The 14,021-nt window shown below is 36.1% G+C and overlaps 1 protein-coding gene across 5 annotated transcripts in view; it reads right to left on the bottom strand.

Annotated features, from left to right (window-relative positions):
• Positions 1-260: 260 nt before the first annotated feature.
• Positions 261-14,021, bottom strand: part of TBK1 (TANK binding kinase 1) — a 41,845-nt gene continuing 28,084 nt past the window's right edge. For all 5 annotated transcript variants that reach the window (XM_025476722.3, XM_049115733.1, XM_049115734.1 and 2 more), the window contains 13 exons: positions 12,927-13,123; positions 11,433-11,491; positions 10,905-10,996; positions 7,311-7,412; positions 6,444-6,522; positions 5,760-5,881; positions 5,584-5,660; positions 4,824-4,863; positions 4,224-4,325; positions 4,013-4,109; positions 3,505-3,611; positions 3,216-3,287; positions 261-1,055 (listed from right to left, as the gene is read on the bottom strand). In XM_025476722.3, the coding sequence (XP_025332507.1) occupies positions 1,004-1,055; positions 3,216-3,287; positions 3,505-3,611; positions 4,013-4,109; positions 4,224-4,325; positions 4,824-4,863; positions 5,584-5,660; positions 5,760-5,881; positions 6,444-6,522; positions 7,311-7,412; positions 10,905-10,996; positions 11,433-11,491; positions 12,927-13,123 (1,198 nt within the window). In that variant the 3' untranslated portion in view covers positions 261-1,003. The remainder of the gene's footprint in view (positions 1,056-3,215; positions 3,288-3,504; positions 3,612-4,012; positions 4,110-4,223; positions 4,326-4,823; positions 4,864-5,583; positions 5,661-5,759; positions 5,882-6,443; positions 6,523-7,310; positions 7,413-10,904; positions 10,997-11,432; positions 11,492-12,926; positions 13,124-14,021) is intronic.

Raw genomic sequence — 14,021 nt, 5'->3', positions numbered from 1 at the left:
CATACTTGCTGGATGGAATAATTTCTTGTTGAGTATATCCTTTAGCATAGGACTCTGGGTAGATGTTTCAAAGAGAATGTTCTCTTTGGGTTTGGATAGCATATATTTATGGGAGAAATTTATACTAAACTTAGAATCAGATTTAGAAGAGAAACAAGACTGTCCCTATATTCAATAGTCTGAGAATGATTTACCATCACTACAGATATTATTTTTCAAAAGACAAATTGTCAAACTATTGTACACAGAAAGATACAAAGTTTTACATTAAAATTGAGAAATTTATTGATATTTTTTCATGATGGAGTAAGCAGAATTAAATTAAACAAGAAACATACAGCTTGAAACACAGTGGAAATAATTCTAAAATTTTTATGAGTTATACACTTATGGCCAAAATAAAATCAATAGTTTTTAATAATTAAATCACTTTAAAAATTTTGCTCAATACTTTATCTGAAATTAAACAGATAATGACGATAACTGGGATCTTGGCACCTTGTAAAATGAAATGATGTCACTTTATCCTTCCCCCAAAATTGTGATCCTAATAAAATAGTGGTTCGGTTTGGCTCCTCACCCAAAGAAGCCACTTCTCCATTTTATCACTTATAAACGTGTCAACTATCAGTCTTTTCTATTTGTAAGGATGACAATTTTGGTTCCATTTAAAAAATGTTTCCAATAGGCAGTCAGAGATGTAGAACTCAGCCTTACTCAGAAGAGTAGAGGATCAGTATTTCAACATATCAGTCATGGCTTTCTTCTAGTGCTCACTGAGGTCAAATGTCCTCATTTAATTATAAATGTTAAAAGGTAAAAGTACATCTTAACAGCAGCCAAAAATTTATATATTTTTTATGTATTTACAATACTGTACATATTTACATGACCACATCAAATACTGAATTGTAGAAATAAGAGACCACTTATACAGGCATTCATTTAATGCCTCAGCATTTTTTCTTGTGCAAACTAAAACTGTTCTTAAACTCCCGGAAAGCTAAAGACAGTCAACATTGCGAAGGCCGCCATCCATGGTTAAAGAGCCAAACCTAAAACACAAAAGAAAACAGGAAATCTCAGATGATTCATTTGTTTGGCCGCTGACATTTTTTTAAAAAAAGATTTTGTTTATGAGACACCGAGAGAGACAGAGAGAGAGAGAGAGAGAGAGAGAGAGATTGGGAGGGAGGCGCGCAGAGACATAGGCTCCATGCAGGGACCCCGGGATCATGCCCTGAGCCAAAGGCGGATGTTCAACCACTGAGCCACTCAGGTGTCCCAGCCCCTGACATTTTAAAGAAGAATATAGGATATTTTTCAGATGAATAAACTGTTATTATTTTTTTAAAATTTTTATTTATTTATGATAGTCACAGAGAGAGAGAGAGAGAGAGAGAGAGAGAGGCAGAGACATAGGCAGAGGGAGAAGCAGGCTCCATGCACCAGGAGCCCGACGTGGGATTCGATCCCGGGTCTCCAGGATCGCGCCCTGGGCCAAAGGCAGGCGCTAAACCACTGCGCCACCCAGGGATCCCTAAGCTGTTATTTTTAAAGAGCTTAAGCAACTATGATTTGTTCTATTTCTTACCGAAACACAGTGGTATTATTATAAATTTTTTTTTTTTTTTTAATTTTTGTTTATTTATGATAGTCACAGAGAGACAGAGAGAGAGAGGCAGAGACATAGGCAGAGGGAGAAGCAGGCTCCATGCACCGGGAGCCTGACGTGGGATTCGATCCCGGGTCTCCAGGATCACGCCCTGAGCCAAAGGCAGGCGCCAAACCGCTGCGCCACCCAGGGATCCCGTATTATTATAAATAAGTGAAAAAATATCAATCAGTGGCTTGGGAGGACTTCTTTTTTTTTTAATATTTTTTTTTTAAAGATTTATTTATTTATTTATTCAGAGAGAGCGAAAGAGAGGCAGAGACACAGGCAGAGAGAGAAGCAGGCTCCATGCAGGGAGCCCGATGTGGGACTCGATCCCGGGTCTCCAGGATCACACCCCGGGCTGCAGGCAGCGCTAAACCGCTGTGCCACCGGGGCTGCCCGGGAGGACTTCTTAAGAGAAAAGCATGAAGGATGTGATCTAGAAAGTATTACGAAGAATTGGGTAACTTCTTTTTGGTGGGGTGGGATTTAGAAAAGCAAAGATAAGGAGTTGGGATTAAGTATGACATATTTAATGGACAATTAGGAATGCAATCTTGCTGGAACAGAATGTGATTTTGGGAACTAGTGGGAAGTAAAGTTGAGTGAAAAGGCTGGGCCAGAGTATTTTGTTCTTTAAACTCAAGTGTGAATTGATTTTTTATTTTTTAAAAGATTTTATTTATTTATTCATGAGAGACACAGATACAGAGGCAGAGACATAGGCAGAGGGAGAAGAAGGATCCCAGGACCTTGGGATCATGCCCTGAGCCGAAGGCAGATGCTCAACCGCTGAGCCACCCAGGCGTCCCTCAAATAAATATTTAAAAAATAAAATAACAATTCTAGATATATTTATTTAGAGATAGTGAATGAGGGTGGGGAGAGGCAGAGGGAGAGAAATCCTTAAGCAGATTCCCCACTGAGCATGGAGCCTGAGGCTGGGCTCCATCCAGTGAACCTGAGATCATGACTTGAGCTGAAATCCATTTGGACCTTTGACTGATCCACCCAGGCACTCCAATAAATTATAATTCTAATGAGATGTATGAAAAATAATGTGCAAAACATTTTCATTTTCACAAAGTGATTTAAAAAAGCAAATAATTCTATTAACCAGTGCTACTATAAAATGGAATCAATCACAGTTGACTTGTCCTTATCCAAGCAACCCCAAACACACTAAAAGGTATCTTGGAAATCACAAAACAACAGGGTTTTTTTATGGACTTTATGTCCTTTTCCCACTACTTAACCTACTGGATACAGGAAGACAGGTACAAGCACAGATCTGTATGTACTCTGCTGCATATAAAATCACAGGGCAGGGGACACCTGGGTGGCTCAGCGGTTTGGCGCCTGCCTTTGGCCCAGGGCGTGATCCTGGAGACCCAGGATTGAGTTCCGCATCAGGTTGCCTGCATGGGGCCTGCGCCTCTCTCTCTGCCTATATCTCTGCCTCTCTCTCTCTGTGTCTCTCATGAATAAATAAAATCTTAAAAAAAAATTAAAAAAAATAAAAAAAAAAATCACAGGGCAGGATATTTACATTACTTACCTTTCTAAAATATGATTATTTTCAGCAAGTTCTTTAACCACCCCTTCCATTTCTTCCTTTAATTTCTTCATACTATGTAAACAAAACAAAGATCAATGCCTCTGCTCAAAAAAAGTATGCAAATGTTTTAGAAATACATTATGTTTTAGTTCTCTAGATAGGGTGAAGCCATTAAATAACATTAGCAAATGTATTCACAACAAATACCAAAATTTCAAAATAAAAGAAGATCACAAACTGAAATAAAAATGAATGGAAATATCATAGCTACACATAATAAATTTCTTACCCAAGAGTCATTTCCACTAAGGTATTAGAACATGGATAAATTGGGGTCATGGTATGTTTGATTCCACTGGAGGCTGCAAACATTTTCTGGGGCAAAGTTTCTTGTAACTGAAACAAAAAAAACCCCCACATCAATCACTGAACAAAGTACAGACTACATCAAATGTTACATGTTTCAGTATGCCCTTCATAGCTTCAAATTTTAATTTCAAAACTATGAATGATACAGTATTAAAAAACTTTTTCAAAGATGATTAAAGAATGGTCTGTCAGATGTTTTTTTAAAAAGCTTCTTTAGTTTTTTATATTTTATCAGATGCTTTTAACTGTAAAACATCTAAGTTCTGAAAAGTTGGCTCAAAATATGTATTACGAATGAGCAGACAAATAAATATAAGGTTTATTATGTCCTATTTCTCTCCTTTCGGTCATTGCAAATATAAACTGAGAAGAAATGTATTTTCTCCTAACAGGAAAAAGATTTTTTCTAGATACTTTGCCAGTTATACCTCATTTGTGTAGTCTTGATACTTTGATACTTCTTCCTCAATATCAAAACACTGATTAGTTAGGGATAATAACTGTTTCCTAAGATGAAGCATCTTTCTGAAAACCAAAAAGAATCAATTAATAAGCAGCCTAATGAAATATTAATCTTATTTAAAGTATATAATGTACACTGAATTGTACATTGTACAGTCAACCACTAAGTTTACTTACCTCATCCATTCTTCTGACTTATCCAAAAATGTCTCATATTTTTTAACACATTCATCTGTAAAGTGGGTCATAGCTTTTGTTGCATGGTAATACAGTTTTTGCCTATAATTTAGAAATAATCACAGGCTTAAACCAATGTGACGGTTTCTATTTCTGATAAAAACTTTTCAAATACATAAAATTTATGTTTCTTAATGACTGTTCTGGCTTTAGAATATTTATAGTAGAAAGCCAAAGGGTTCTAAGACAGATATTACAGTAGCAAGAACTAAAAGAGAAGGTTCATAATGGAGAACGGCCAAAAAATATTTAATGATGTTAAGGTAAAGAAAGTGGTTAAGTCTGCCCTTGCCTATGTTTTCTATTAACCATCCTTCTGCAATCAGAGCACATGATGCAGAAGATGCCCCTTCATTCTCCCTTCTCCTTAACCTCTCAACCAGGGACCAGACACGTGGGCCTCAAATATGTGCACACATAATAACGATTCTGTGAAGCCAAGGTTAAAATGTATCTTTTATTACAATTTCAACTTTAAGAGGAATTGTATTAATAACATAACCAAAAATAATTATTATTAAACATAATATGGACACTTACTTATCAAATTTGTGGATCTGTTCTTCATTATAGGCTAATCCTGAAAATAAGAAATGTTACTTCTGTTAATGTAGAATAACAAAATCATGCACATTTCTTTTTCTTTTGAGATTATGACTTCAAAAAGGCCAAGAACTTAAGATGACACAAACTCATGACCAATGGGTTAGATATATATATATAGCCTTTTAACTGATCTGTACGGTGTTAACTTAAAGAATATTAACTGCCAACATTTAACATCAGGATATTTCCTTCTTTCTTTTAAAGATTTATTGACTATTTAAGTAACCTCTATACCCATGTGTAGCTCAAATCCATGATCCTGAGAACAAGAGTTACATGTTCACTGACTAAGTCAATCAGGTGCCTGCAGGATATTTCTAATAAAATCTGTATTTCCAGCCTCTCTTGAGAATAGGAGGATTGTGGGCAATGAATCCGGTGAACTGAGTAGTGATTCTCCCCTTTAGATGGGTATCTCCTCTCCTGTTCTCCTCAGTCTCCAATGTCCAATCTCATTTCTTTCTGTTACACGACTGATCTCTAGAGATTTCAGAGTTCAGGACCCTTTATTTAAAATATTCAAAAGGTTGATTTTAAGGATAATTTTTTTATATTGAACCTCTTTTCCAACAGAATCAAATCTCTGAAATAAATAACTTAAGGAGACACCCTTATAAATATACCAAATTAATTCAACGGAATTACAACTAGTAGAGCTGATTCATTAGATTAACAAGTGGCAAATTTTACTTACTACGTTCTGCTTTGTCTTTTTTGAACTGATAGTAAATCTCTGTGATGCAATTTAGCAGGACTTGTAGCTTTTCTACACTATATAAAGAAAAAAATCCAAATAAATTAATCAAATCAATGTGAAAAAGGACATTTAATTATAAGAGCAGAAACTATTAATAAAGTTATATAACCTACTGTCTATCTTTTGGATGAGTGCCTTCTTGATGGGCCCATGTATCTGACAGTAATCCACCTGGAGATAATTTGCTTTCGATATCCTGAAGACTAGTTTCTATTGTTCCCTGAGAACTGGAAAGCTAAATAAAACCAATGGGATCAGATTCAGATTAGCCAAATACAGAAATGATAATCACAGTGCCAATGGAGTCTAAAGTTTGAATCATACTCTTTTTTATATTACGTCAATTCAAATTCAAAAATGCAAGGACTGTTTCTTGGCCTGATTTTCCACCAAGAGTATCATATAATAAAACAAGACAATACGTTTTATAAAACATTTCTTACATTAAATATCCTTTAAAATACTTTTAATCATCTAATTAAGCTTGTTTCTTTACCTGTAAAATATGGTTAATACTTTGTTTCTTTTTTAAAAAAAGATTTTATTTATTTATTCATGAGAGACAGAGAGAGAGAGAGGCAGAGACACAGGCAGAGGGAGAAGCAGGCTCCATGTAGGGAGCCCGACATGGGACTCGATTCCAAGTCTCCAGGATCACACCCTGGAATGAAGGTGGCGCTAACCGCTGAACCACCGGGGCTACCCAATACTTTGTATCTCATAGCATTGTTGTGAAAGTCAAGTAGGAGAACCATTAGCATAGTTCCAATGACAGTCATAATTTTGTAAATACTTACTCTCAACAATTTGGTGTGTATGTCTGAAATTTCACCTAACTCTGCTGCTTCTAGGTTGATCTTCATCAACTTTTCATATCTGTATACAAAACAAGTACGAAAAAATTCAATGAGCATTATGAATATACAGATTTTAAAAGATGTTTTATAAATTATATGTTATTATAATTATTTAGAATACTGAATGCAAAGACTAATAAAAGTAACAGATTCCAAGAAAACCTGATGTCTCTATAAAGAAGGAATTTTATATACTTCTACTAATAAATTTTAATGTATGATAACATAAAAAAGACAATTATTAAGTCTTATGCCAGCAGAACAGTCAAAATACTAGATTGTGGAATGGCAGTCAATAGTACATACTAATTTCATTAATTGTATTTCCTCTACAGTATAAATAACACAGCCTAGGAACAGGTAAGTCTAAAATATTCTGTTTCAAAAAATAGTCTCAGGGATAATATTAATTAATAAATAATAGTAAACTACAAGTAAACCCCAAATTCTATAAACACTACCAAAATACAGTTCTAGAATATGTTTTCCTACTTCCTTCGTTGACTGCAGTTTTTATATTTTCCCTATTCAGAGTGTCTACCTTGCAAGGTTAAAAAATGAGATATTTCTATGTCAAGATTACCTTTTCCTTTGCAAAGGGAAGGAGAAAATGCCACCAAATGTTCATTTCTTACTGAGACAACTAAGTATTTTTGTCTTTGTGAGGAATTAACTTAATCTAAGACTATATCTTAATACTACAAACACTTGCATGGCAACTATATTATGCCAAAGATAGCTAAATAAATGAAAGAGAAATGGGACAATATTTATCATTTTAACCAATTTATTAAGTAATCTACTTACACTTTCACAGTTTTTTCAATGTTTCTGATGCAGAAATCCAGTGTGATCACAACTTCTGTCTTTTTGTGAACAGTTTCATTATAATCATCTTTAACTAATTCTCTAAAAAATAATAATATTCTCATTAGATTATCTAAAGAATGATTCTTTTCTTTCTTTCTTTCTTTCTCTTTCTTTCTTTCTTTTCTTTCTTTCTCTTTCTTTCTTCTTTCTTTCTCTCTCTCTCTTTCTTTCTCTCTCCTTCCTTCCTTCCTTCCTTCCTTCCTTCCTTCCTTCCTTCCTTCCTTCCTTCCTTCCTTCCTTCCTTCCTTCCTTCCCTCTCTCTCTCTCTCTCTCTTTCATGAGAGACACAGAGAGAGGCAGAGACATAGGGAGAGGGAGAAGCAGACTCCCTGTGGGGAGCCCGATGTGGGACTCAATCTCAGGACCCCAGGATCACGACCTGAGCCAAAGGCAGATGCTCAACCACCGAGCCACCTAGGTGCCCCAGATTTGTTTGCTTTAAAGAATGATTTGTTTTCTCTTGTCTATCACTAATTACACTGTGTTACTACTGTTTAGACAAATTTATTAACAATCTTGTTATATTATGAAAGCTAATTCATTTTTTCCCCCTTGGGATTAATCTTGCCAATTCACTTTTTATTACTGAAAGCATCGCTCTGACCCCTATCTAGGGCACAAACCATTAATTATTACTTAGTAGGTTAACAGTTTGGAAATCTAAGGCATTAAAAAATTGAATTAAGGTAAAAAAAATTAAGGAATGAAATTAATCTACAATCACATGAATACCTAAATATAAATAGCATTATGCTTTACACCAGGAGAGTTAATTTTTACTATTCATAGTAGATTATGACTCTGAAGAAGCAGGATAACATAGTATGTAATAAAACTGGAAGGCTTTTGGTCTACATTAAGGGTCAACAAACTAAATTTGTTCTTGTGAAGAATAATATTTATAATTTCAAAGGTTGTAAAAACAGAAGAAACCTTATGTGGCCCACAAAGTCTAAAATACCTATTAACTGAAAAAGCTTGCCAACAGTGATCTACATAAAAACTATTTTAAAAAACCCCTCAAAACAAAAACAAAAACAAAAACAAAAAAACAAAAAAAAAAGGAAAAAAAGCCAAAAACTATCTTCTTATGACTTATGAAATGAAAAGTTAGGACATAAAGGGAACAAAAGCTTTTTGGAGTAGTGACTGTGGTAGATAGCAAGAGCAAGAGAACATGAGAACTGTTAGTAACAATACCACAAAAGTAAGAGTTTACTTTTCCAGAAAGTGTTTAGTAAAAATGAGAGGCTCCTCAAGGGACAGAGAAGAGCGCAAGCTTACAAAGTGGATACATATCCACATACAATGAACACAAGAAACTCCATCAACCTATGGACTAAACATAAAAATGAGAGGCGGGAAAAAGTGTCATCATTCTTTTTTCTTCTTAAAGAGCCAGAACGAGTATGATGAGATGCTTCATGCATGTTTGTGCAAGAAGGGAAGGGTAGGCATGAGGCAGGTATAAATAAGCTGTCATAAGCATTAAAGCCAAAGAGCACTGTAAACCCAGAGAACATGAGGCCGTTACTACACGTACATAAAATTCAAAAGCCTCAAATGATGTACAGAAACTGGAGATGTAATGTTCAAGGGAGACCATTTATTCTCTGCTTCTATCAGATGAGAGATAACATCTACAAATCAAGAGAGATAAAACAAACAAACAAACAAAAAACCAAAAAGGGCAAGTCATATTCATCCACAAAACATTTCTTATGGTGGTTACTTTCAGGGAAGAGACTTACTAGACTAGTAACTTAACTAGATGGTCTTAACTAGATGATCAATATTCTGACCTAGAATAAGTTATTTAGTAAAAACATGCTTTTATTGCTTGTCAAAGTAAGTGTGTACTTCACTGAATAATTTCATTTCTATGAAAAGTCTAGAATAGGCAAATCTATATAGATAGTGTATTTGTCATTGCCTGGGGCTAGGAGGTTACAGGGAAAATGGAAAGTGACTGCTAATGGGTACAGGGTTTCTTTTTTTGTTGTTGTTTGTGGGTACAGGGTTTCTATTTGGAGTGACAAAAATACAATGAGTGGTGACAGCTGCACAACTCTGTGAATGTACTAGAAATCACTGAATTATACACTTAAGAATGGGTGAATTAAACAGTATGTGAATTATAGCTCAAAAATGCTGTTACAAAAATAGAGTGTATACTTCATTTGGGAAAAAGGCAAGAAACAGGAAGATTCTGAGGATATAAACTTTAGAACAAGTACAGATTGTACTGCATTATAACAACTCCAAAGTGGGGATGCCTGGGTAGCTCAGCCGGTTAAGTGTCTACTTTGGCTCAGGTCATGGTCCTGGGGTCCCAGGATTAAGCCCTGAGTTGGGCTCCCTGCCCAGCAGGGAGTTTGCTTCTCCCTCTCCCTCTGCCCCTCCCTGTCGCCTGTGTTCTCTTTCTTTCAGCGGAATAAATAAAATCTTAAAAGAAAAAAAAAAAAAAGCCAGGGTGCCTGGGTGGCTCAGTGGGGAGCCTGCCTCTCCCTCTGCCTCTGCCATTCCTTCTGCTTGTGTGCACATGCTCTCTTTCAAATAAATAAATAAAATTTTAACAACAACAAAACCTAAAGCCTACCAAGATAGTGAAATGACAGCCAAGTAAGGGCCCTGGAAAAAGATTTCATTTATGACATTGTAGAGTGTGGCATAAGTTTTAAAATTCAAATAGTATTTGTCCTCCCTGTCTCACAAGTTTATTGTAGGAATCAAATGAAAACATAGTTGCTAAATGTTTTATAAACTAAATGTGAAACAAATGTATTATAATAAAATCTAAGGGACACCTGGCTGGCTTTGCTGGTGGAACATGTGACTCTTGATCTCGGGGTTGTGAGTTTCAGCCCCACGTTGGGTGCGAGATTAGTTAAAACTAAAGTCCTTGGGGATACCTGGGTGACCCGGGATTGAGTCCCACATCAGGCTCCCTGCATGGAGCCTGCTTCTCCCTCTGCCTATGTCTCTGCCCCTCTCCCTCTCTCTCTCTGAATGAATAATAAATAAAATCTTTAAAAACAAAACAGAAGGGATCCCTGGGTGGCGCAGCAGTTTGGCGCCTGCCTTTGGCCCAGGGCGCGATCCTGGAGACTCGGGATCGAATCCCACGTCGGGCTCCCGGTGCATGGAGCCTGCTTCTCCCTCTGCCTGTGTCTCTGCCTCTCTCTCTCACTGTGTGCCTATCATAAATAAAAACAAAACAGAACAAAAACAAAAAGAAACAAAAAACCCCAAGCACCTGACCTTACCTAAAGAGGTGAAGTGTCAATGATAAGTTACCACTTATTTTCAAATTTCGTTTTTTTTTTTTTTTTTAAAGATTTTATTTATTTATTCATGAGATACATAGAGAGAGGCAGAGACACAGGCAGAGGGAGAAGCAGGCTCCATGCAGGGAGCCTGATGTGGGGCTCGATCCCGGGACCCCAGGACCACACCCTGGGCCAAAGGCAGGCAGTAAACTTCTGAGCCACCCAGGGATCCCCTATTTTCAAATTTCAATCTATTACTTACATCAACCATCGTATCCCCTTTCGCATTAATTCCTGATAAAGCTGCAAAGTACTGGCAATTTTACAGGCATAACACACGACTCCTGTTATTGCCTAATGAAGAAACACAAAATGTGAATATTTGGTGCTAATTGTGGTACAGGGTAAGAAAAGCTTCTACATATCAATTTTCAAGCTTATATATTTTTATCAGGTAATTTAAAAACCACAAACTACCAATTTCTAAAAGCTATAGAGAGATACAATAAATATTTCATTATTAACATGATAATGTTAAACATGCACTGCCTCTAGAGAGAAAATTTTTTCTCTAGGAGAGAGATTCAAGATTTAGGAGTTCAAGATTTAGGAATTCAAAGAAGGAAGAGAACACAAAATAATTTGCAATGGATAACCATTTAAATGAATAATTTCCTAAATCATATAGGCATATGTACAGATAATACATTTTATTGTTTCTACTATTGATAATTTTAATTCAGATGTTTACACAGTAATTTTGTTCATAGTAATTTAATTAAATACTAACCTTAGCCATGCTAGCATCCCCATCTAAATCGTAACGTGGATGAACTTTAGGGAGGGAAACTGAAATAATAAAATAATATAATAAAATAATTAAAATCAGAAATAAAATATTTTGAATAAATTATTAGAGCCTCTATGTAGCAATTTAAAAAAAATTAAATATTAACCTCTAGATTACCTCTAAATTAAACATTAGTAGCAAAACTCTAACGTTCTTCTCCAGGTTAAAAAAAAAATCACTTAGAAAAACATAAATAAATCACTTTAAACAATTAATGCCCATTCCTTAACAACAAAGAAGTTCCCTGAAATATTTCTAAGAAGTTCTGTTTTTTTTTCTTAAATATATTCCAACACAATAAGTTTAATGCTTCTCTTTAAATCAAATCCCAGGGATCCCTGGGTGGCGCAGCGGTTTGGCGCCTGCCTTTGGCCCAGGGCGCGATCCTGGAGACCCGGGATCGAATCCCACGTCGGGCTCCCGGTGCATGGAGCCTGCTTCTCCCTCTGCCTGTGTCTCTGCGCCTCTCTCTCTCTCTGTGACTATCATAAAATAAATAAAAAAAAAAAAAAAAAAAAAAAAAAAAAAAAAAAAAAAAATCAAATCCCAAAGATCCAAATAGAAAAGTAAAATCTGGGTAATCTTTTTTTCACCAGTAGGATTAATAATTTGATTCCAAATGTAGATCTAATTTTTCTTAGACTCCAAAGCCTGGCAAAGTATCCTATTCACACTGGATACAATAAATATTTGCTCATATTTATGATACAAAAGGTTATTTTTTTTTTTTTTTTTTTTTTTTTTTTTTTTTTTAAATATTTTATTTATTTATTTAGGATAGTCGCAGAGAGAGAGAGAGAGAGAGGCAGAGACACAGGCAGAGGGAGAAGCAGGCTCCATGCACCGGGAGCCTGACGTGGGATTCGATCCTGGGTCTCCAGGATCGCGCCCTGGGCCAAAGGCAGGCGCCAAACCGCTGCGCCACCCAGGGATCCCCAAAAGGTTATTTTGAGTGTGAATAAATACTAAAAGCAGAGAGCTACAGTAAAACATGCATGACAAACTATTTTACCATTTCACCATTTTTTGAAACTATTCAAAGTCAAATTCTGTAGCCTATAAAGCTTTTCACTTTTATTACTAGTCTAATTCAACTAATTTACAAAATTTTAATGTTTATGAAAATTCTACATTACTATCATCAATAAACTTTATGAAAATGCCAATTATTTTTATAGGTCATCTTTTTTTATTTTTTTTTTTAAATTTTATTTATTTATGATAGTCACAGAGAGAGAGAGAGAGAGAGGCAGAGACACAGGCAGAGGGAGAAGCAGGCTCCATGCACCGGGAGCCTGACGTGGGATTCGATCCTGGGTCTCCAGGATCGAGCCCTGGGCCAAAGGCAGGCGCCAAACCGCTGCGCCACCCAGGGATCCCAGGTCATCTTTTTTTTTAATGGCTAGCAAGATCGCCAGGAAAATCCCAACTTACTTTTTTCATATATCAATCCTATGGTACTCAGAGGTTCCTGACTTACTACAAAGATGGGATTTTCCTCAGTAGTTTTAGGGAAATGCTGTGCCAGTCTTCCAGGTTCTATGATTAAACGTCGTCCTTCATATATAAGTTCTTGGTTTGAAGAAATAATTTTGGTTTGTTTATACACCAGTTCATGAAATACAGTAGCACTGTGTGAGAAAAATTCAAAAGGACAACACAATTGAGATTAAACGTAAAAAAATTTTGGGGCTGAGTACAACAACATTCATTTCTATGTGATACTTCAGATCATGGCCAGGCTATAGAAACACTGTTGATGTGGGTACTAAAATGTCTATTAAACTGAAAATTCCACATAACCTGTCTAGACAGCAATCAATTCTAAAATACTTTTATGTCTGAATACCCATGCTGGATATGTGTAAGACACAGAAATCTTTTTTTTTTTAAGATTTTATTTATCCATGAGAGACACACACAGAGAGAGGCAGAGACACAGACTCGATCCCCAAACTCTGGGATCACCACCTGGGCTGAAGGGAGACGCTCAACCACTGAGCCACTCAGGCGTCCCACGACAGAGGATTCTTAATGTTTAATAACAGGAAGTCAACATAGCAGAGCACTTCAAGCACGGACTCTGGATCAGACTACTTGGATTCAGATTCCAGTTCTATTTACTTGCTGAGTTATCAAGCTACTTAACTCCTCTGTGCTAGTTTTCTCATCTATAAAACGCAAGCAGTATCACCTACCTCACAGAACCATGGTGAGGATTAAATGCCTTAAACAGCTGAGAACCGTCTCTGAGACATGACTGTAAAATATTTGTTAAATGAATAAAACAAGATTTTTTTCAAAATGATGTTTTGGGGAAAAAGGTAGGTTCTCCCTGAATAGACCTATGCAATCAAAGAGACATAACAGCAGCAATGCTGTGATTTGGCTCAGGCTTAGGTGGGCTTTTGATGTTCAGATGTACTCTTAAAATGAAATAGTGGCTAGTACCTAACTACGGTTCATTTTGTTTTTTTAAAAGATTTTATTTATTTGAGAGAAAGAGAGTGAGAGTGCGCATGAGCGGGA

This window comes from Canis lupus, chromosome 10 (genome assembly GCF_003254725.2).
Source record: "Canis lupus dingo isolate Sandy chromosome 10, ASM325472v2, whole genome shotgun sequence".
In the NCBI taxonomy this organism is placed as follows: Eukaryota; Metazoa; Chordata; class Mammalia; order Carnivora; family Canidae; genus Canis; species Canis lupus.
Note: the sequence above shows the minus strand (reverse complement) of the source record. Positions and strands in the feature narration are given on the sequence as shown.